The sequence below is a fragment of the Drosophila subpulchrella genome, unplaced genomic scaffold (genome assembly GCF_014743375.2).
Source record: "Drosophila subpulchrella strain 33 F10 #4 breed RU33 unplaced genomic scaffold, RU_Dsub_v1.1 Primary Assembly Seq354, whole genome shotgun sequence".
Classification (NCBI taxonomy): Eukaryota; Metazoa; Arthropoda; class Insecta; order Diptera; family Drosophilidae; genus Drosophila; species Drosophila subpulchrella.
In genome coordinates this window covers 2,135,195-2,158,582 of record NW_023665577.1, presented here as the reverse complement: position 1 = coordinate 2,158,582, position 23,388 = coordinate 2,135,195, and the positions used below count along the sequence as shown (strand labels likewise).

At 39.6% G+C, this 23,388-nt stretch overlaps 5 protein-coding genes and 1 long non-coding RNA gene across 11 annotated transcripts in view; 2 read left to right on the top strand and 4 right to left on the bottom strand.

Moving 5' to 3' along the window:
• The window catches only part of LOC119559878 (transcription factor E2f1), a 46,609-nt gene extending 43,530 nt beyond the window's left edge, over nt 1–3,079 (bottom strand). The window contains exon 1 of the mRNA XM_037873012.1: nt 2,418–3,079. The gene's annotated coding sequence lies outside the window, so the exon portion shown is untranslated. The remainder of the gene's footprint in view (nt 1–2,417) is intronic.
• A 1,151-nt stretch (nt 3,080–4,230) lies between these two features.
• On the bottom strand, nt 4,231–6,217 carry LOC119560112 (protein archease-like). The gene is made up of 3 exons (XM_037873461.1): nt 6,063–6,217; nt 5,971–5,995; nt 4,231–4,666 (listed from the first exon to the last, which is right to left on the bottom strand). The coding sequence occupies exons 1-3, from the start codon at nt 6,115–6,117 to the stop codon at nt 4,276–4,278; spliced, it is 471 nt and encodes a 156-aa protein (XP_037729389.1). The 5' UTR covers nt 6,118–6,217; the 3' UTR covers nt 4,231–4,275.
• Nucleotides 6,218–7,785: 1,568 nt separating this feature from the next.
• LOC119560001 (circadian clock-controlled protein daywake) lies at nt 7,786–10,261 on the top strand. 4 transcript variants are annotated; one of them, XM_037873276.1, is made up of 4 exons: nt 7,786–7,996; nt 9,268–9,503; nt 9,554–9,851; nt 9,971–10,261. In XM_037873276.1, the coding sequence occupies exons 2-4, from the start codon at nt 9,293–9,295 to the stop codon at nt 10,242–10,244; spliced, it is 783 nt and encodes a 260-aa protein (XP_037729204.1). In that variant the 5' UTR covers nt 7,786–7,996; nt 9,268–9,292; the 3' UTR covers nt 10,245–10,261. The 4 variants fall into 4 exon arrangements, with proteins under 4 accessions (XP_037729204.1, XP_037729203.1, XP_037729201.1 ...); XM_037873275.1 differs by having other exon boundaries at nt 9,257–9,503; XM_037873273.1 differs by having other exon boundaries at nt 9,247–9,503.
• A 2-nt stretch (nt 10,262–10,263) lies between these two features.
• On the bottom strand, nt 10,264–16,072 carry LOC119560000 (DNA polymerase alpha catalytic subunit). The gene is made up of 6 exons (XM_037873272.1): nt 15,676–16,072; nt 15,423–15,617; nt 14,296–15,314; nt 11,396–13,956; nt 10,838–11,316; nt 10,264–10,515 (listed from the first exon to the last, which is right to left on the bottom strand). Exons 1-6 carry the CDS (start codon nt 15,689–15,691, stop codon nt 10,319–10,321), a joined length of 4,467 nt encoding a protein of 1,488 aa, XP_037729200.1. The 5' UTR covers nt 15,692–16,072; the 3' UTR covers nt 10,264–10,318.
• LOC119560002 lies at nt 15,795–18,596 on the top strand. Of its 3 annotated transcripts, XR_005220987.1 has the most exons (5): nt 15,795–15,884; nt 15,940–16,007; nt 16,066–16,364; nt 16,723–16,918; nt 17,174–18,596. It is a non-coding gene; the product is annotated as an uncharacterized LOC119560002 (long non-coding RNA). The 3 variants fall into 3 exon arrangements; XR_005220986.1 differs by lacking the exon at nt 16,723–16,918 and having other exon boundaries at nt 15,807–15,884; nt 17,174–18,588; XR_005220985.1 differs by lacking the exons at nt 16,723–16,918; nt 17,174–18,596 and having other exon boundaries at nt 15,808–15,884; nt 16,066–16,680.
• A 1,609-nt stretch (nt 18,597–20,205) lies between these two features.
• LOC119560829 (ras guanine nucleotide exchange factor V) overlaps nt 20,206–23,388 on the bottom strand; it is a 56,163-nt gene continuing 52,980 nt past the window's right edge. Inside the window, exons 2-3 of the mRNA XM_037874475.1 lie at nt 22,208–22,623; nt 20,206–20,919 (exon numbers count right to left, since the gene is read on the bottom strand). Of these exons, the coding sequence (XP_037730403.1) occupies nt 22,263–22,623 (361 nt within the window). The 3' untranslated portion in view covers nt 20,206–20,919; nt 22,208–22,262. The remainder of the gene's footprint in view (nt 20,920–22,207; nt 22,624–23,388) is intronic.

Below are 23,388 nucleotides of genomic sequence, written 5' to 3'. Positions count from 1 at the left end.
GAGTTTATGAAGGTGATTTTGGCCCATCGTCATATTTCCGAAACCAGAACTCAAAATCTTTGTTAGATATAGTATTAGATTAAATATGGATAGTTATATTATTAAATGATATTGCTTTGACCAAACACAAGACATGATCTTCAGATATGGATCATAATAACTATTTTTAAGCAAAGTACAAAATGCATATACTATACTAAGCAATGTCGTGAACTTGGATCATTGCAAAGACATAAACATTAAGCTCCAATAAAAACCATTCTTCCATGTAATAAAATATAACTAAGAATGACCTCAATTTCCCAAGTTTTGAAGGCCTTATCGCCGAAGCAACAGATAAAAGAACGAGCTGAAATCAAAGCAGTGCGGCAATTGCATTAATGGAAAAGATTGGAACTTTCTTTGGCGACATGGGGAAAACAAAACGGAATGTACAAATCACTGCTTCCGTAATGATATATCGAATTTGGTACAAACTAAGGCAGCACAAAACGATGTGTATACCAAACAGGGGCGAACAGGTAACAGAGGCGCTTAGAGCAACTGGTTCACAAAAGACCCGACCAAGAGACCAAGACTGCGCCCGAAGGCCAAGCGAAATCAAAGTAACCAAATACAAAAATAAAAAAAAAATGGGTAAAGAAAAAATAAAAACTGCAGACTCGAGAAATACGTCGCCCAATACATGGAGATGGAGCAAAAAGCCATGAGACAGCGTCGTCTTCGACGGCCGCCATTGCCCCTTTTGGAGCATGGGTACACGGACGTGCATAATTGCCCGTGTATTGGTGGGCATTTGGGTGTGTGAGCGTCTGGAGGTCATCAAACTATGACGTCGCCAAAAGCTGACCCAAGACGATTGCAATTCTTCCCGGGAATTCCGGTGATTCCTACGCCCGGCTTTATCGGGGAAAGTTTGGCAACGCAGTCTTATCACCCGCGAAACAAGTTCCGTGTTCCCATATCTGGGTTAATTGATACGCCGATAAGATCGTGCAGCCATCATGCGCCTATTTCTAGATGGTCGTGTTTCTATCACAATTACTGCAATTACTACAGAGCCACACCCTTTGCAACAGTCTCCGCTCCAATCTGAGCTGATCACGTGCAAAGTCACAGCATCCCTTATGGGCAATCTGGCAACGTTTCGCTGAGCTTTACTGCTCCAAATTATAATCTAATCAAAGATTTCGATTCCTCGGGGGCTAACATCAATTCCCGCACATGCAACACGCTAGCGAATAAATATAAAAAGTACAGTGGTCTCTCAGAAGTGGAAACTCAGTAGTGACATATAAATCGGGATCTTAAAAAAACTGGATTTTGTAATTTACATATATTTCGATCTGATTTTTAAAATAAACTTTAAGGCACTGTTACTTTGCGGTTTCATAACCACAAAGTAAGTACTAATCTGCGATTAATAAGCAATATTTCATAATACAAGGTAAAAGAAATCGATTAGTCATACAATTTGTGTGATTAATCGCCATTATACTGACAATTTGGACAGTTCTGTTTTGTTTAAATATTGGTATAGGGAAATGAGCTTTGATAAGTTAATATCGGGGGTGTCACAGAAATATTTCCGCTCGAAATTCGGAAAAAAGGAACGTAAGCTTCAATACAAGTTTCCCCAGAATTTTCTGGGACACCCCCGTATATCATCTTTTATTTTGGCAATATTTAAGGATAGTAAAGATGAACAACAGTTTTTGAAGTTTGCATATTGGGAGAGCCTTGTGTTTGTTATCAGTGAATAATCAATCAAGTCGAGGAATTTTTTTTTGCATAATATATGTAAATAATATTTTATCCTTACTTTAAAACTGAACTTAGGACAGTCAAATAAGTGTAGTTTTCTTCCGGGTGGGTGACCACTGTACATGAGCGAGTTACTGAGCCTGAAGCTCGACTTTACACTTGAGATAAATAAAATTGGAAAGATTGCAAATGAAATTGGAGTGACGTCAGTGCTAAAATCCCATGAATTGAAATTTGACAGGAATCCGTTAACCGTTAGCCACCCACCCACACAGACACAGATAGAAACGCATACCACTAGAGAGGGCTCACAGGTAGCTGCAATTATATAAAGTGCGCATTATCATAGCCCCCTCCCCCTTTTTTTTTTTTGCCATTTTCACCAAGATGTTTCACCACCCCTCCTTTCAGTCTTCCTCTTGCCACAGCTGCTGTGTCAGCTGGACCGGCATGCAGTTTTTTATTCATCGGTATATTTTCTAGCCGGCAGTTGGGGGCGCACGCCCAAAAAACAGTTGGTTTTCATTTTCTTATTTGTGGGCTCCCCTTTATAAGAAAATGCCCAGCGCAGCACCCCGCACACACAGTCAACCGTACACACACTCTGGCGCACACACATGTCACATTCTCTACTTCTAGTACTACCTACATACCACATTTTTTCCATTCCGCCTTCGTATGGATTTTTCCGCCACGTTTTTCACTCGGTTCCCCTTGGGTTAGCTGTAAGTTTTTGATCGCAAATTACAGGTAGTAACGTCACCTGTCGATTGGTAGGGCTTTCAGTTCGATATCGGCCCGATTTCTGGGTGTAAAACGGCAACAACTACCGCACAATGTGCTCACGGGCTGCTGCTTCCTCTTCTCTTAACACTCTTGACAATTGGTGGCTGCAGAAAGAATGAGCGGTGCGGCGAGACGGCGAGAGCGAGCGACAGAGATGGAGAGCGACGGGGCGAATTGAAAAGCAACAGCAAGCACAACAACAAACAACAGCAGGGAGGGGGCGAAGTGCGGTGTTCGATGACGTTTGGGCCACCCACTTGAGGTCCGAAATCACCATAGAATAACCGTTATTTGTCTTGTAGGTATAAACGTTTTCCAGGTTTTAAGCCACTTTCATTTCGAAGCACTTTAAAAAGCTATAAGCAAAAAGCGAGCAACTGGCTACTTGAGTGTGTGAGTGATTGCCTCTAATACTTTGTTTGTTCTTTTGCACGCTCTTTCGCCTCGTACTTCGTGTCGCAGCGTTGCTTTTTCAATATCAATCAGCTGTAAAAACACATATTTTCCAATTCGCCTTTCGCCCGATATTCCAAGGAAATCTCTCGCTGCTCACACAGACGGGCAGACTGACTGGCACGCACGCACACCCCCACACATTCCCATATGTTCGCCGACGTTGCCCGGCAAATGTTTTTTTTGTTGTTTACCTTTGCGTTTTGACGGTGCGGTCAGCTGTTTCAAAACAAATCGGGCAGGGTTGCCAGCTGGCGTCGCTTAAGATCTACTAAATATTCCTGGTCTATCTAAAAATACTGATTTTCTACAAAATTTTAAAAGTTTGCGCGCATTTTGAAGAACATTTATAACGTTTAAAACAAAAATTGCTTACCATTGTTTTCGAAACTTCTATTCTGCTTTTCCTTTGTTCTTAATCGGTATTACGTTAACTAGGAATGCTTTATAAAAAACCAACTAATTAAATAGGGACTTATTTTTGTATATCTACATATGTATAAAAAATATACTGCAATATTATGTAAACCATAAATATTAACTGTTAGCATGCGAGTGCTTACTATACAACTTCATATTTATACTTTATTTTAAATAAAAAATTAAAGGATTATAATAACACAACTGATCGAAATTATTTGAAAATGATTATTAAATTTTTGGGCAGTTTTTTATCCGGTATGTGGCTAAGTAACTTGGATTTTAATAAATATGTACATTTTAAATAAATGTAGCAATTAATTCCTAGCCCTATTACCTTACTCTTTTAATTACTGCACTGCAAATGGCTTTCAAAAGCTCATTAAAAACTAGTTTTTATCTAAAAACCCATAATTAATCACAAGATTCTAGCAACTCCTGAAGGTTGTCCAAATGAAAAGTGCATTGAACTGCGGTCTGGGAAAGGACAACAAATTCGGCGCTTGTCTGGGAATTCAACACGTTGCCAATTCACAAAGCCGTGTGCAAAAAAAAGAGAATAGTACACAAAAAATCCAGAGGCAAAAGGGTAAATCTTGGTTGTGTCTGAAATCATACCGGTGAGAAGGGAGCCAGTCCTAATTGCATTTGCAGCCGCACAATCGAGTGGTTTTTTGATAAGTCATCCTCATCGACAAGGGATGCAGTCGCAGCACGAGAGACTGCAAATTTTTCGGGCTTATGCAGCAATTTTTATATCGTTTTTTTCGGCATTTCACTTATGATTAATGGAGACAGGCAAAGGGGTTGAAACAGAACAGTCACATTTAATTCCCGGCGATCGTTGCTGGATCAAATGTCAATTATCACAAACACCTCGTAGTTGCTGGCCTCCGGGTCCTGAACGATCTGCATGGCCGAGTACGTGATTGCCTTCACCTCGGTGCCCTGCGGATGTTTTCCCAGCTCGAAGGGTTCCCCGTAACAACGGCAGGAGATCTCGAAGGTTTCCATATCGAACTTGGTTATCTCCAGCTTTTTGCATACCAGATTCGGTTCGGCGGAGAACAGGAAGAGCAGCTCGTCGAGAAAGTGGAAGAGTAGTCCCTCCAGGTCGTCGCCCTGCGCTTCAATTTCAAAGCACTGCTCCACGGACACGTAGTCCAGTTCTGTCATGTATCCAAACATGGCCACTCCGCACTGTTCGAACGCCTCTTTCAGACTCGTCCCCCAGCCGTGAATTCTGTTAAATGGTAGAGAATACACATGATTTTCAGCACGGTTGACAAGATCAATTGATGTTAGGCCAAAAACTTACATATTAGCATGGTAAGGAATACTTTTATAACTTCTAATATTAAACAAAAACCTTTAAGAAGATATAAGCCTCTGACTATCGTAATTTTAGGGCCCAAATAGCTGATACGCTTGTATATATATTTCTTTTGGGGATTCATGGCTAGTGCAGTCGTTCTTAAGGTGTTTGGGTTTTTAAGGCTGAAAACCAATACTGTTTTAATAAATTTCTTTAAATATTTCGAACAATATTTTTAGCTAACACGGTTTATGCTCTAATCTTTAGGGTATTGTTGACGCACGATTGAGTCAAATACATAAGGTAACTTCGGAAAGCCGATTAGACGAATTTAAATAGACACAGTATAAATACAAAATCTTAACGAACGTAATAACGTTTAATACATATTTCAAAAAACATCAACATTGTATTTGTTTCCCCAAAGGTTCATGTCAGCTATAGGATATACATAGTTACGCGATCGGCAAGCCTTTTTACACTGATCAAGGTACAAACATATATGTTCAGCAACAGTGAGGGCAGTAACAATTGGTCTTATAGACAAAGGTATGAACGAAAAACTATGCCCCAGGGTAAATGGCCAGAGGGGAAGAATTTCGAAAGCCTATAGCTTTTAAAAATAATTGATTCGATCAATTTGAAATTTATCGTAGAACAAAATTTGTGTTGCAAGCCCCCCGTAACGAACATGAAAGCGCAAATAATATAATATAATATGCAGGGGTGCCACAGAAATTACTTTAGCGATAAGAAATGTACAAATTTATTTTGACGTTATAAGAAACCTACGCTGAATTGACGCTCTGCGAAAAAGCAACACTTTACTCACATTTTTAAATGGTAAACTGTAAACTTTCACGACATATTTATCTTTATGAATTGACTTTCGAGACTGTAAGTTCTTAAGAGTGGAAAATAATAAATTCGCAGTGAATTTCTCAGCAGATATTGATCTCTGTGGTAGTATCAGTATCTGTGTATGAAACAGCTTTCTAATTTATTAGTGTATAACTCATTTTGGAACGAAAACAACTAAACTGGCTTTAAAAATAAAATTAAATAATTGTTCGTATACGTAAAATCACTAAAAATAAAAGGTATTTCTCCAATTGGAAGGCAACCAAGCTAATAAGAATTTCGCTTATAAGATTTTCCGATTTCATGTTTGTAGATATCGAACCACCCTACTCCACATGGTCACCCAGCGCCCTTGTTGTTGTCTTACTCACTGAACATCCGCCGTGTGATCCAGGTCTGCAAAACAATATGATGAAATACTTAGCAACAGGTGGTTCCCTTTTCAAATCGATGATGTACTCACACTCGTACTTCACCTCCGGCAGCAGAAAGTTCTCCTTGCTGAACTCCACCTCCATTATTGTTAGATATAACTACAATTAACGAGAAATAAACCGCTAAATAACTATAAACAAACCAGCTATCGCACAGTATGACCGTCGTGAGTCTGGTGAAAAATACCAAATCGCGCCATGCCGAGAATAATACTGAAGTCTAATAAGAAAGGAATCTAAAAGATACTTAATTTAAATACATACGAACATAAATATGTATAAAACTTAAGCTTTACAAAACATTACACTATTTTTTAGGCTCACCCAATTTTTAAAAATCTTTACTTCAATAAATAAATAAATATTATACGGTTAGATTTAACTGTTATTAAAACAATATTTAAAACGATTTATTTTCAAAGCTTATATATAATATATATTGTGTTTTATCTTATTGGAGTATCTTCTAAGCAATTGCTAAGAAACATTTATTGGTTTAGATGGTGGTTAAAATTCGATTGGGTTTGAACGTTATTTTTAAGCTATCTGTCCTTTAAGGCCTTTTATCCTTTATTACTGCAATAATATGAAGTAATTTAAACAGAAAGTAAAGCAGAATTTCCAGTTTATTAACATCATTTGTTATCGCAATTAAAGTACTATAAAGTGCTCGAGTATCTTACAAGCCCCGTTTTAAGTTTCTGTAAGAGCGACCTTGTCCTTTCATTAAATTATAATCACCATAACAACTGAAGCTGCAACCTTGTGAGATCCATTTGGCAAAAAGCAGTCCACAATCTTCTTCTGCTGACATCGGCAGCTTTTCTGTCAATCGTTACATTTTAATCACGCGCGGTTGTCAATCACGAAGCTCAATTTATTCAATTCCGCGAACTTGAGAGCTGGTTGTGTGTGCTTGATTTGATACGAAAAATATTACCTTAGGCGGATGGGCTTGCCTAATTAAATTCAGATCACTTTTCAGTCGCGATGATCGGTTATTGCCTGCTATGAAGGTGTTTTGGGAATATTCAATTCATAGATCATTTAAAAAAAAAATTGTATATCAAACCCATAAAACTAATTTTAATTTTTGGAATTGCAGGCTTACGCTTGATACTCACCTCAATCGAAAATGACATATAGAAAATGTTATGAAACAAATATAATATAGATTTTCATTTAGTAGCTTTTTTGATTGAGGTGATTATCGGGCTTTAACATAATTATATTTTTTAACAATAACTTAAGACTAAAAGACAAAATGATCCCGTTGCCAAATGTAAAGTTCAGAGTTATTTAGCACAATCATTTTTAGGATAGTGAATTCTATTTTTTCAATTCCTTTAATTTTAATCAAAATGTGATATTTGCTATTTTCTTGGCTATTATAATATTAATATTAGTGGCATTGTTTTTTAAGCGAAAATTAAAGAGTATCTTTAGGTCGTACTCCTCCCAGTCCAAGAACTCCACGCACTTCTAAGTGAATTTATGAATGGTTTTTGAAAATGATTTACGACTGTTTGGTTTTGTTTGTTACTTATTTTCAAGTTGGGTATGAGGAAACGCGACAACAGGGTGTCAACCTCTATACCGCGTTGACAAAGCTCAAGTTTGTGTTCGGCCTTTTCATGGATTTCAAACATTTTCCTGCTATTTTTTGTGGTTTTTTTATTATGGCTCATTTGGCTGCTGCTGCCACTTTTGGTGGAAGCTCTTTTTCTCTCGATTGCCCAGTCTTGGAGTGGTTCAGTTGGCTACGGCAGCTCGACTGATTCACGTCGCGTATTCGGCTCAAATAACTGTATAGCTATTATTATTCTCAAATTTTTGCGCGCCTTTGCATACGACTTCCAGAATTTCATATTTGGTTATAGCATATTCGGAACAAAAAAATAAATTACATAGGAGTGACTGAAAAGCTCTGGAGTTTCTCAACTCTACTAGACTAAGTAGCTAGGTAACTACTAGTTTTGTTAAATAACTGACCGTTGGTCAACTGCAATTGCAACCGCTAAACTGAACAATTGCCAAATATTATCATACGTTGTTGCCTTCGTGTTGCATGAGTGGCTGCCTCCAAGTGGATATAAAAGTTGTTCGCACCCCCAAGTTTGTGTCTTGTACAAGTCTTTCGTTTACCACTGTTACTATGTTTCTATACTAACGAACTTTGTTGTAGTTTTCTTTTCATGCCATGTATTTGCTGCAGCACTGAGACCGGTAATAATCTGTTCGCTTAAATTAAAGGGGTCAAGTGCAGGCAAACAAAAAGATTACCAAACAAATTACACGAGGATGAGGTCGTTTGAAAAGTACATGTACATATGTAGTTGCGATATAAAGTGACATTTTTTGGTTTAGGCTGTGAGATTTTGTACAAATAAAACCTTCGAGGACAGGTTTACTAATATTTTTGGTAAACTAAAAACGTACATTGTAAGAATACATGTTTAAAAACAAAGTAATGTAATAAACTAAAAAACATTTTTCATAAATTAAATAAATAAAAAATATTTTTCATTAAAATAGCTATTAGAAATGTAATTAATTCAAATAACGTGATTGAAAAGTGCCCCTAAATTGTTTAAGTATAAACAGAAAGCTTTTCATCGTTACATTACCAAATTCCCCTGAAATAAATCAAAATAAAAAAAAGTAGATCAAAATTAAACGCAGTCAACATTTTCGACTTAGAATTATTTTGATTAAAATTAGATACTGACAGAATGAGAGTTAATAAAAATGATCTCTAGCGATACTAAAATTCTAGAAACAAATAAAAATTATTATTCAATCTGTATTCACTTAAAAAATAGTCTTCATTTGACAAATCAGTGTAATTCCAAGCAAAAAAATTTCATAAAGTCATTGACTGAACAGGAAACTAGTTTTAAAGAGGAAGTTAAAGGTGACAAGTTACTATAAAACTGTAATAACAAATAGTAGTATAATCAATATTCAATCACATATTATTAAATATTATACTGATAACAATAGAGCAAGTTCCATAAACCAAAACTGAAAACCAATTAAATATATAAATCAATAGCGATCAGCAAACTGTATGCAAAACCAAGGGCACTTTGACCAGCAAATACCAGTGGCTCTTCACGCCCACAAGAAACGACCATTTACTTAAAAATAAATATAAACAAAACGCGAGCAAAGTCACATAAACAATAAAAACTACACGTACATTTATCTTAGCAATTATCAGTCTCCAAACAGTTGCTGCGAAACCCAAGCCGTCAGCATGTCGCAACAGTGGCTCTCAAACTGTGCCAGACATTTAATTTGTTTGGCGGGGATCTTGCTCTTTGCCGCTCACCTGGCAAACGCCTCCAGCCAGATCGATGTGGATGCGGATCTTAGGCACATGCTGGGCCGTTGCCATACGACAGACGAGGACTTCAACGAGTGCATGCGGCAGGTGTTCAACGATCTGAGGGCCTACTTTACTACAGGTGAGTGGGATTTGGATTACGGGCGAGCAATCATGGGTTAACTATTTCAGGTGTGCCCGACTACAACATCAAGCCCTTTGACCCACATCACTGTACCTATGTTGAGCTGCGCCGAGGTGACTCCCATGGTCTGGGCAGCTTTCGACTCATCTTGCGCAATGTCTCCGAGTTCGGATGGGCGCGATCCGAGGTGACCAAGTTCCATGCCGATCCCGAGGACAGGCGTATTGTCTACACTCAGTATTTCCCGGATAAAAGTCTGGAGGGAGAGTACGAGTTCGCCGCCAAGATGCTGGGCACGGATATGAACCGAAAAGGCCACTGGAACCTCACACTCTACGACTACAGGTGAGCAAAGTGTTGCCCTCAAATTATTTCCCAAGCCGAGTTGGCAACATCTGTATTGTTTTGACTCTGCTGCTCCCAATTTGGCCACCTTCCGCTCACCTTAATTCTTCCCTCCTCAGTCAAACCACCAGCGTGCGACGCATCGGGGACCCGGGCTCACTGATCAAAGTCCACGTCGAGGTGGATCGCATCGGCGGAATGGAGCTGCACATTGAGAATCTGCTGCACGGACAGCCACTTAACCAACTGGCCGATGGCGTTATCAACAGCATGTGGCAACTGGGACTGCCGTTCATCAAGCCGATGATTAACGAGTTGGTCAGCACAGCATTTACGGACATTTTCAACGAGTCCTTCCGATATTTTCCCCTCGAGAAGTTCCTCGCCACGTGACCTCATCTAGCTTATCGTATTTGTTTTGTAGTATTTTTAATGGATCTTCTTACAAAGGCTAGTTAATTAAACACCTAGACGACATCTGCCAAAGTACTGGCGATCAATTCGTTGTGGGGCCTCGGTCTGGGCGGTTGCAGGGACATCAGGGCCAGGGTGCGGTCAAAGAGCTTTCTCAGCGAGATGATCACGTAGGACGAGCTCTGCAGCTGCTGGTCCACAGTCTCGTAAAGAAGCTGGTAGGCCTGCTCCAGCTCCGGCGTTAGTGTAGCTAGAATAATACAGAATGGAAAATGAGTTTACAGTATAATTTGGTGGGCATTTTAGAAAGTTGTCTTATAGATTCGAACAAAGATTTAAGTATGGTCTTTAAAAAACTATTTAGATTTATAAAAAATATAAGATAAGAACTTTAGTTTAAGCTAAAGCCCATCCAAAAATTAGAATCACTTTTTATCTCAGGTCAATGAATGAAAATAATTATCATGAATAATTTATGTAAGGCTAACTTTAACATTATAATTTCCTGTTCCTTAGGGTAAGTGTTTTGTTTCTTTTCGTATAGAATAGAAGAATATCGGCGTTTTACTTACGTTTTTGCTGCAGCTGCTGCTTGCCAAGGTCAAACATGAAACGCAGGTAGCAGAGCTGATTGTACAGGTCCCGCTCCGTATACTGACGCAGCAGGCTGCCGCTCCGGCACTTTTGGCACAGCGGTCGGCGCATCTCCTTCCTCAAAGTGTGAGTGCGGGTGTTGTAATTGCAATCCGGATGATCGCAGACCAGCCAATTTTTGTAGAATCGTTGCACATAGCGCCGAATGGAAAGTTGCAACTGATTGCGGACGCTGGCCAGGTACTGAACCGGTGCCGTTTGGCACTCGGAATTCGCGCATTGTTGGAGCACGGAGATGTGCGAACTGCTGGGTCCCGGGCGGTAGGCGCTGGCTATCAGCTGCTCCGTCTTGCAGGCTATGCACTGGAAGCGGAACGGTTCGCAGAGGCGGTACAACTGTAGGGTCGTCTTAAGCAGGGATTCACCCTCCGACTGCTCCGTATTATCTCGCTGGACTCTATAAGGCAAATAAAAAATAATTTAAGATAGTTTGGAAATGTAAAAGATTAGATTAGAATGGCTCGAAAATTACGTACCTCTGGGCATTCTGTCGGAACTTGCTGGGATCCATGCCCAGGCACTCGGCGATGCGACTCGCGTCGGTTCCCTCTAGCACCTCAACCATGCGCGTGACCACCGGATGTACCTGATGTCCCAGGTAGTAGTTCGTGTCCAGCTGGAGCTTCTTTTCCTCGCTACTCTTGAGCTCATCCAAATGGTAGGCTCGCTGCATTGCAGCATTTGTGGTGCCATCCAAACAGATCACATAGTCCACCATGTCGCCCTTCTTGTACCGCCTGTTGCGCTCCCGATTCATGCGAAGAGCCACCTGGACGTGGGGTAGTGAAGCGCTATTGGCATATTCCTGGGGGGCTCGAGTAAGCTGCTTGGTGATGACAAACAGGGGTAGAGGTACTGCACCCTCGTTTATTTGATTTTTGATTTTTTCCAGTTGGGCATGTACTGCATCGAGTTTTTCCTCCAGCGGTTTTTCGGCCAGTACTTCATCGAGCACAGCTTTTCCCACCATCACCGCCAGCTGGGACCAATCTCGACGAACTATATCCAGACCCTTGTGTTCCTGTTCCCGTTTCAGGTTACCCTTGGAGTCCTTGCTCAACTTAACAGCAGCATATTTTTTCTTCTTCAGCAACAGCAAACAGCCAAAGACTCCATCAATGTCCAACTCCAGCTGCTTGTACAGTTTATTTACACTCTGCTTGATGCTGTGACCAATCTTGTAGACCTGATCGTAGTCTGTTATGTTGGTATTGATCATAAGGGAATCTGTGTCGCCATAAACCACGTCGTAGTTCAATTTTTGTACGAGTTGTTGGGTATTTGTTAGGATTTCTCTGCCCTTGTGGGTAACTAGAGCAGCCAAGTGTTGGGCAAAGAAGCGGGAATGGGCAAATCCCAAGCAACCATACATAGAGTTGGCAGTTAGCTTCAGAGCCATCTGTCGAATGTGGTACTGCATCTGGAGTTCAGGAGAAAGATCCGGCGCTGCCATTAGCTTTTTCACCTCCTTTCGCGATTCCACCAAACGTTTCAACTGAAGGGGTAATATACCAGCTTCTGTTTTCGAATCTGGAAGAGTGGGCAGTTCGTCTGCATCCACAGGTTGTTGGACAGTGGTGAAGCATATGTTGTACTCCTGAATGATGCTTGGATACAGGGAGTTGAAATCCATCAGCAGAACAAACTTTTCGTAGAGACCCCGCATGGGTTCCAACACCAAACCACCAGCATAGGCAGCCTTTTTCTTGGCTGGCAAAGTAGCATCAGCGCCAGAAAGTGTCGCCTCTAGATCTCCAGCCGCACCACGCTTGGAAGTCGGCTTTTTATCCGGAACTATGTAGTTCTTCTCATGGAAAGCATGCAGCAGCAGGAACTCATTTCGTTCAGAGCGACCTCCTTGAAGGGTCCTGGTCATGGTGTTGCCACAAATATTGGTAATTTGCAAAGCCAGTGGCATTATATTAAGCTCACACATCAGCCTTAGCAAGTAGGAATTATCCTGCATCGTGAGGGATATGAGCTTGGTGATGCTTTCTCCCTTTTCATACATCTCTAGAAGATCATCGGCATTCACTTCCATTCTCTCAGATTCCTTGAGCTTTAAAACTTGCTTGCATAGGGTCTGAAGATCATAGGATCTGGCTCTTATACACTCCTCCGCTGAACGCTTCACATCACAAACCATTCTGCCCACAAAGTGATCCAGTAAACGCTTGCCAAACGACTGAGTCATCCTCAGGCGCCCCATTCGTGACCATTGAGGGATCTTCAAGGCCACAATTTGATCAGTAATAACATTCAGCTGACAATCCATGGAGTCAAAGGTTACAATGAGATCAGCGTCTATTTGTTGGTACTGGGCTAAGAACCAACTTAAAAGGGCTCTCTCCGAATCGTGTTTATATATTTTGGTGGATTTATATTTGGCTATCTCAAAGTTCAAGTCCAAGGGCCAACTAACCACCGCTGGCCGGGTTAAAGCACACATATGACGATTGAAAGCGGGCTGTGGTGCAGGACGATCGATGTGGAATCGATTGTGGGTCAGCATCGAAATCATGCATATCTCATTTCTTGACGTTTTGGGATTCATCGAGGTGCGGACATTGAGTGCTAGTAGAGTCAGAGGTGGTGGTGGCGCTGGTTTGCCCTTGTCTTGCACCAGTTCCACGTTCTTCGGCTCTGACAAGGTGACCTCAGTTTTGCACCAACTCATGGGAGCAGGGCTCACCTTGAATCCACTCACCTGCAACCAGCAGGGTCCCTTGATTTTCCGTTCCAGGAGGAAACGTTCCAAGGCATTGGTGGTGGCACCGAAAATATGCGCTATGGAATTGTATTTCTTGCTAGCCGATAAATTGGGCAGAGGTTTCTTGCCATCGTAGTGCACTTCCAAGTAGTCGCAAGTTTGGGGAACTTCAATGCCGATGGCGTGGTGGGCGAAACTCTTGGTCACCTTGCGGGAGCGGAAGGATTCCAGTTTTAATTCGCTGGCCACCTCGCTGTCAAACTCCTTGTAGATATCTGCCACGGTCACCATTTGTTTGGTGGGCTCCTTCGAAATGGGGTCCAATAGCTATAAAATTGTATTCCGGATTAGCAATGTTGTAAGACGGATAATATTAATAATTTATAGTTATGAAGTTTTGTAAGCAGCTAATGAACTCATATGTATTTAATTTACCTTTTTTAATTGCATTAAATGGTTTAAAATTGATACCTACTCACACTGAAAACCTCTTTTACTTTTACAATCTACAGGGTTTCATGGGACATTGTATTTTTAAAAATGTTTAATTTACTTTTGTTTATCAAAAAAGATAGGATGGATTTATAATTGGTATTCAAATATAAAACATTGTAATTCATGGGTTTTATAAGGCTTAACATTTTTTTTTAAATATATGGTACTCACAAATTGGCGGGGAAGCAGATACAGGACTCGGTTGATGTTTTGCACCCGCACACAGACGGACTTTCCATCGGCAGTGCGTCCAAAGAGGAAGACCTCGCCAGGCAGCTTTATTGGATCCTCCCATGCCTCCCAGTACCAGAAGCGCAGCTGTTTATCGGACGAGATTGGCGACTCCTGTTCGGTGGTGATAACGGATTTTTCAAAGTCGTCGTCCATTTGGCAGATGGACTCCCAGTTGTTCAGCAGCCTGCTCATGTCCTCCTGTTCATTTTCCTTTGGGGAACCAGTTGTCCCTTTTTTGGGAGATACTTTTTCGGCTTCTTTTACTTCAGTTGTCTTTTTAGCTGATGTTTTAGTTTGGGATACCTTCTCCTTGGGCTGCTCCTTCTCTACATCGAATTGGTTTTCATCTTCATCTAGACAGCTGAAATCCATTTCGTTGTCGGAGAAGGGATCGTCTTTAGTGTCTTTGGCAGGTGTCTTCTCGGGCAAAGGTTCCTTTTTAATCTCAGGAGTGGAGAAGAAGGCCACCTTTGTGTTCGGAACTGCTGCCTTGGGTTTCAGGATGCGTTCCAGCATTTCGTGGTCACTGCTGGCCTCCGCTTTCTTACGTTCCTGCTCCTGAACTTTGATATTGTTAAGGAAACTATTCATGTACTCCTTGGCAGCAGCGGCGTCCGACTTTCTCGAGGCAACTGCTATTTTCGCCGGCGCTATAACCTTTTCCACTTTTTCTGAAGTCTCTGCAGGCTCTTCTTTCATTTCTCCCAAAATGTCAGCCAGAATATCATCATCTTTCACGCTGTTTTTGATGTCCGCCTTCTTGGGCACCGCATTGCTGAAGAGATTCTTGATAGAGGCCTTTCCTTTTGCTGGTTTTTCAGCTTCCCGGGGTCTCTTTTTGCCGATGGGCGCAACGCCCTTCTTTTTCTTGGAGTCTTTTCGATCCTCTTCGCCATCGGAGTACTCATCTTCGTCCTCGAAGAAGTCCCGAAGATCTTCTGCGTAGCCAGTGCCATCTGTAAGAGGGGATATATTAGTGCAATGCAGTATATAAGGTATGTAGCCTTCTTGAAATGGAGTTTTGAGTTTAGATAGAAAATTTGGTATGGGTGCTCCCCACTCACCCTCTTCGATCCAATCATCACCGTACTTTTCCTGCGCCCGCTTGGCGTACTCCCGCTCATCCACCACATCGTATACATCGTCTACCTGGTCTTCCACCTGGCATTTGTTCTTGGTTCCCTTCAGCTGACGCAGTCGCTCCATGGCGGCGAACCTCCCATTCTTGTCTATTCGCTGCCGCTTGACGCGCGGACCAGCTGGGAACAGATAATCCAGTTAAGTATAATGTTTATATATGATATCTAACATACTTACAAGGTGATTCGGACATCGCAATTGGTTGATTTGGTTAATCTCGCCGTGTTGTGCTGCAGATTTCATTTATTTTATGACCAGGGACGGTAGGGATGCAAAAACATCGATGTCACTATCGATACTATCGATGTTTTTTAAAACAGCGATGTATCGATGCTTTTTTTCGAACATCGATGTTATCACTAAGAGATACACACGCAAAGCAAGTGGTACGTAAATTGGGAAAAAGTGCACATTTTTCCATTTTATTAAGTATTGTTACAGTTTGATACAGGTAAAACATATTAGGGCGGTTCCTCTCGGCACAATGGACAGGTTTCTGCACATAACAAGTAAGTTCCAGTCGCAGCAGTTGTTATTTCATAATTTTAACACTGTATTGCGTTTTAGACCACGTGTCTGCTGCTTCGTCGTCTGCTCCAACGTCTGCTGCTTCGTCGTCTGCTCCAACGTCGATTTCGATGTTTTTAGCGAAATTTCGAGGTTTTAGCAAAATTTCGATGTTTTCGCGAAATTTCGATGTTTTAGCGATATATCGATGCTTACAAACATCGATGTTGAAAACATCGATGTACTCACTATCGATGTTTTTGCATCCCTAAGGGACGGAGACTTATTAAAGCGTGAATGGCGGGAATATATCGATAAGAGCGGGACGATGAATTCAGAGTAGCCGGATCTTTGCAAAGGTAATAGCAACGATGCGATGAATTCCGAGTTGCCGGACATCCGGAAGGCAATGATATATCGATAAGAATGTCGTTTTTACTCTTTAAAGTAAGGTAAAATAAAATAAAATTTTTTTTACGTTTCTAAGCTACGAAGGTAGTAGCGCGCGCTATATATATTTTAACATTATTGCATTAATGATATAATGTAATAATGTTTTATTATTATTTTTTTTGTACTGTAAGTATAGCTTTTATTGATATTACGCGCATTCAATTTATTTTTTAAAATAAAATGTTACGATTTTACTTGAATTTTGCCAAAGCCGTTCAAATACAAATTTTAATTTAATTTTGTTTTTTTTTGTTTTAATTTTAGTGTAGACAATTTAAAACAGAAATCAACTTAACCAAAAAGTCTGGGTACGCTGTTAAATTGCTGTTGTTGAAAATTCAATAGATCATTTCAGCAATTGAGGAATCGACCCAAAATGGATCCTCTTGGTCTTGCGAACAGCTGTGACCAGTTTTGTGTTATTTTTTATTATAAGTTAATGCCTTAAATTATTATTAAGGTAAGAACTAAAAATATACTTGCTATAATGATTTTAAAATGGATACTAATATGTTGCCATCGTTTTTTGTATGAAATAAGGTGACAACTTTGGTTTTCATTAATTCAATTCATCTTCAATGTTTTTGAATTGCATACATTTCTGAAAAATGAATTTGTATGGAACAGCTGACTTGAATTCAACAATTCAACAGCTTAGGGAATTGTGTGTCTCTGAAGAATTGAAAAGAATGCGGGGTATATTTCATCATTCCAGGAACAGCGCCGCCACTAGGTGTACAGAGAAGTAAGGCCCGTCATGTAGAAGACTACCGAGCCCAGTAGCGAAGTACTTCCGCGCGTTCTCGAAGGAGGCGAAGTGAAAAAGCACTAGCTTGCAAACGCTTAAGAGATACCGCAGCGCACATACTCTAAGAGGCGGCCATGACAGCAATGCAACATCCTGATAATTTGCTCATTGGGACCACATTATAAGGACGAAGGAATTTCGATATTAATAGAAAGTCGGAAAGACTTGGAGTGTAAACTTGTTGATCACAACACATTTGGAAAACATGTTAAAAGTTTTGAAAATATTTTGTATCAAATACATCTGACATAATTACTAGAAATGGAAGTCCATAAAAAGGCGAAAGTAGACAAAGAGTACTTCAAATGTTTAAAGATCAGCGCATAGATTATAAAAATAAAGTAAGCAAACAAAATTTTATATTTACTAATTTATTAACGAATATAAATAAATAGAAAGACCTTTAAGAGACTCGACTTGTCTCGGACAATGACGTGCCAGTCTGTGGCCCTAGTCCGCTATCTAGAGATGAAAGCCAATTCGATTTTGTAAATCGTCGATACTTTAATATGTTTTATCATTAACGATTAATGCCAAAACACTGATTTTATAGTGCTGTCACATTAAAAGAAAAATCGACCTAATAGTTAAAATAACAGAAAAAAAACAGAATGGTCTATAAGTTTGGTCAATTTTGCCCATTAATTGGAAGAAACAAATATATATGATTTGCTTAGATCATATTAATAACGATAACTATCTGATTTTAAGGTTCTAAGCTATTAAAACAAAATTCTAAATAGGTATAAAATTGTTGACAATTGATAAAATCAGACACTTTAAATACGACCTCAAAACTTTCGCAAATATTCATTATTTTGTTATCGGCTTGGGTGATTTTTTTACTTCGCGTTATAAGAAAATTTTGGTTGGTGCAGAAGCAAAGAGCCTCATAACGGCTCAGAACCCAGCAATAGATCTCACCTCAAAAAAAATTATAACATTGTTGTTTTTAAGGGAAATGACCAACCTCCAGCTTATGTCCTTCTTGGCAAGATCTGGCACCTGTTGCACCAAAACGTACATTATCGGGGGTGTCACAGAAATCCCTTCCAATCAAATTTCCCCCGAAAAGCAAATCTCGGTGTCACAGACGTCATTTTTGACGGTTTCTAAATCCCCCGTATTTTGACTGACGTTTTGATAAAATAATCCAACCAATCCGTCATCTTCCACTTGCCAACAAATATATTCCAAGGCCGGATTTAGTTTTAATGGAAACGCCGATCTCGGCACCCTTGTGGCCGAAGAAGGTGCCAAGATCGCAGAAAAGGCTCAGGGGATAAAGGATTTAAATAAGACCTTGAAGGACACCACCGATGCCATTGTAAATCACATGATTAGGCAAAATGAACTGATTTCCGAAAACAATCGTTTGTTGAATTAATTAAATAATAAAAAAAATTAATAAATTTTGGGCAAAGAATCCTTTCCATCAAGGGAAGAACATCCAACAACATTTTGCAAGCTGTGGTTCTAAAAAGGGCCAGGTCCGAGTCCTTCCAAATTACTCTTTGAAAGGAGCCAACTGCCAGGAACCGGCAGATCCAGCGGAAAATAAAACTTTAAATTATCCTACGTTCCATCTGTTTGCGAAAGAAAATTGGACTCGACTTGTCTCCAGACAATGACAGTCTGGGCTAGTGAGCTATCTAGAGATGAGAGCCATCTCGATTTTTAAGATCGTCGATATTTTAATATGTTTTATCATTATCGAGCTAATGCCAAAACTCTGATTTTGTAGTGCAGTCACACTAATTGCAAATTTCAACTTGTAGGTAAAATACCAAAAAAACATGAAGAGTATATAAGTTTCGTCAATTTTGCTCATTAATTGCTCGGCATTGTTCAGCTCATTCATTAGAGCATTCATTAAAGGCTTAGAAGAAGACTAACATATATGGCGTTTACTGGGATTTGTTTGGATCATATTAACATTTGAACGTTGATTTTATAACTTAAATAAACCTAACTTGCTGGTTTTAAGGTTCGAAACTTATAAAAATAAATTCTAATTAGGTTAAAAATGTCGACAATTAAATGTGTGTTTTCCGGTAAAATGGACTTTTAATACTACTTAAAAATATTCGCAAATATTTAGTATTTTTTTATGAGTTTAGGTGTTTTTGTGTTTTGCGATTCGTAATTTTTTTGAGAAGAAAATGCATTTGGAATGCAATGTCGCCGTTACTAGAAAATTTTTGTTGGTGCAGAAGAAAGGAGCCTTCCAACCGCTCGGAACCCAGCAATTTATCTTATTTTAAAAAAATAATTATATTTTTTAGGAATATAACCAACCTCCAGCTTATGTCCTTCTTGGCAAGACCTGGCACCTGTTGCAAACGTAAATCATTTATTTAAAGAAAATCCATCTGATGGCACATCCACCTCCAAAAATTGCCTATTCGGATTTTACAATTTTGAATTTTTTAATTGCTCATTAAAGCATATGTCTGCCTTGCTCGCACTGACGTAAAATTGTACAGTCTAAGAAAAAATTGCTGAGTAATTGAATGAGCCACAAAATAGCCACGATTGCGGCCGAGTGATCGAAATTAAAGAAGAAAAACAACATTTTAATCCAGATCAGATGAATATAGTTTTCGAATGAACTAAAAAAATTCAAAAATTTGTACGATTTTTTGAACTACTTAACAAAAAATACAAAAAAAATACTATTTTACGGCCTCTATCAATGTCCAAATGGTCTGTTATATTATGGCGGGTAGTCAAATTTGTGTATTTGCTGGCAACCCTGCTCTGTGGGCACATAGCTCTGTTAATGTTCTATCTGGCAACACTATGTTAACAGAGCATGTTGAAAAGCGGCCGTTACATTTTGGTAGAAAGTCGAATTTAAAAACATAACATTTTCAGAGGTTAGCCCCCATCAGTTTCAAGATGACATTTTTAGGCCCCAAGTAAAAGACAATTGCTGATTGGTTTTATCATGTTATATTTTATTTATTATTTCTCATGCATAATATTAGGCTTAAATAAGATATTTTATTATACTTTAAATACAATATACAGCAGCATCGATTAAAATTTGTGTGTATTCGTAAGGTGCTTTTTATACCCTATAAAATAATCAATGCAAAATCATGGTTTATATACACACATACACAAAACAGACTTACATTTTACATGGATACATATATTTATGACTATATTTGCTGTTTAAATTGTTATAGGCAAAAATTCATTCATATTTACGGTTTAATAGAAAATATTTAGAATTTCTGCGTTCATAGTCTTTATATTCTACAACGTTTTTGGGTGTGTTTGTGTGAGGAGAGTGATTGAAAGATGGAGAAAGATGGAAATACTGCTTTAGTAGAGGGTGATCGAAAGGAACTAAAAGAGGGTTGTTGAAAAATCAGTCTACCAAAGAAAAATGTTTAGAGATAGCAAAGATAAGTAGATGGAAATGTAAGGTCCTTGAGGTATTTTCTTCAGCTATGGGGTGTGTTATTCTTTTCTATATGGTTTTTATTTTCATTTCGAGCCACAGACATGGCACAACAATTTATGTTTTTATAAGATTTTCAGGAATTTCTCTCCTAAGGTTCCCATAGTTTTGGCTAAACATTTAACAACAGCAACAAATATAAAAACAACAACAAATAATGGTTAACAAGTGCAAGATGAAACTGCAAAGAAAAGAGAAAAAGAAAAATGTATTAATATTGTTACGATTTTTGTAATAATATAAAAGTTTCAGCCTGTAGTCGAATTAGCTACTGCTGGCTTTAGTTTATAACTTTAAATAGACAGTAAATAAATAATATAAATATATACAAAAGTTAAAAGAAGTTCAAAATAATATGGAACCAGTCAATACAATTTTTTGATAAGCAAATTATTGCGTACAAAATAATTATTCTATTTATAATACTTTCCCTTATTAACATCCCCACGTTTATATTATTTTAGTAATGGTTTTAAGTATATCACATATTCTTGTTTGGAACATTAAAAATTATTTAAGGAGTTGTAATTGACGAGGAAATCGATTTCGCATATGAGATCAGACTATTAAAATCAATATTATAGTTATTTAAAGAGCTAATACTTATACCCGTTACTCGTAGAGTAAAAGGGTATACTTGATTCGTCGGAAAGTATGTAACAGGCAGAAGGAAGCGTTTCCGACCCCATAAAGTATATATATTCTTGATCAGGATCACTAGCCGAGTCGATCTAGCCATGTCCGTCTGTCCAGATGAACGCTGAGATCTCGGAAACGTTGAGAGCTAGGCTATTGAGATTTGGGGTGGGGTAGACTGCCACGCCCACTGTAACGCCCACAAACCGCCCAAAACTGTGGCTCCAACAGTTTTGATGCTAGAGTAAAAATTTAAACTGAAATGAATTGTTCTCATCAATACCTATCGATTGACATAAAAAAGTTTGCCACGCCCACTTTAACGCCCACAAACCGCCCACAAACTTCAAAAAATCGTAAGTATGAACGCGGATATCTCGGAAACTATCAAAGATAGAGAACTGGGATTTCAGATTTAGATTCCGTAGCCTTGTACGCAGCGCAAGTTTGTTATGCGAATATGCCACGCCCACTCTAACGCCCACAAACTGCCCAAACCTGTGGCGCCCACAATTTTCATGCTAGATACAAAATTTTAACTGAAATGTATTGGTCTCGTCAATACCTATCGATTGATCCAAAAAAATGTTGCCACGCCCACTCTAACGTCCATAACGCTTAAGTCTGTCTACCGCCGGTAGGTGGCGCATTTCAATCTCGCTTTGCTGCTTGCATATCTCCATTTCCCTTAGGTCCCTTTAGCTGAGTAACGGGTATCTGATAGTCGAGGTACTCGACTATAGCGATCTTCCTTGTTTATTTATGTATTAGTTAAAGTTACTAATTCGTCTAGGGACTTTTAATTGTTTTGTTGTTCTATGTAAGTATCTCACCTTGCTCTGTGCCTGCACAGATGCCACAGATGCTAGACCCACTGTTCGCGCCCACTCACACCACCTGGACGGTGGCGAAGGCACTGAAGGTGACCTTCTTGGGGAACTCCGGTCCCGGGGAGCCGCGCGTCTTGATCACCGGCTTGAGGGGCTGGCGGGGCTTGAGGGAGAGTAGTCCTGCGGAGGCGGCCAGTTCCCTGAGGCGCTGGGAGAAGCCGCTGCCGGAGTGTCCCGATGTGGTGGCCGCGTTGTGGTGCTCAAGTCCGGCGCAGTCCAGGACATCCAGGCCGTTGTTGGAGCGATACACCTGGGCGGTGGCCGTGGGATAGAGCGCCAGATTGGTGCCACCTACTCCTCCTGCCGCTGAGGTTGATGAGGTTGCCGTTGCCGTGGCCGCTGCTGCCGGTGTTATGTATCTGGAAAAGTGATGACAGTTTTAAATAAGACTTCTTGAAGGTACATTTTATATTTTAAAGTCTTACACTACATTTCATATTTTAGTTAAATATTTATATTATCGTTAAACGTAAACAAGTCTAGAGGGTTATTTAATTAGGTTGTTATTCAAATCATTTGCCAACTACGACTTTAAAATATTAAAGTGTATAAAGGGCTGCTTAAAAATTGTAGAAGAAAGAGTTCGACGAAAACTGTTAAAAATACGTCACCAAAACCCAATCAAAACATGGAAAGGAACTATGATCCCATATCGTTGTCACCATCTGGATGGATGAAGAAGATTGGCAAGGGCTGGGCGCTGATATTACTCAGCCCGCTAATTGATTTATTTTTTATTTGAGCAGAAACTAGCTCTACACGTGCCGGGTGTGAAGAGATCACCCCACATACAGAGGTGTGTCCCAGCAGGTCGCACACAACTGCGAACTCTTTGGAAGGATGATGCCCGGTTTTTGGGATCCCCGTGCTTGGCAACAGCTCTGTTCCGCTATCAAATCGCAGCAATTTATTCATGATCCGTCAGCATTTATTTGTGTGCCGAGTGGGCTTTTGTTGGGCTGCTCTTGCTGCAACGCTAAAGACGCTAATCAATTTGTTTATGAGCCGAGCTGAGCTTACTTTGGGCTACTTTAGTTTATATATATATATCTATATATTTATAAGGCTCTATTTTCCTTGTGCTGTTGTGCAAAAATATATATGCAAATGAGTTCACAAACAGC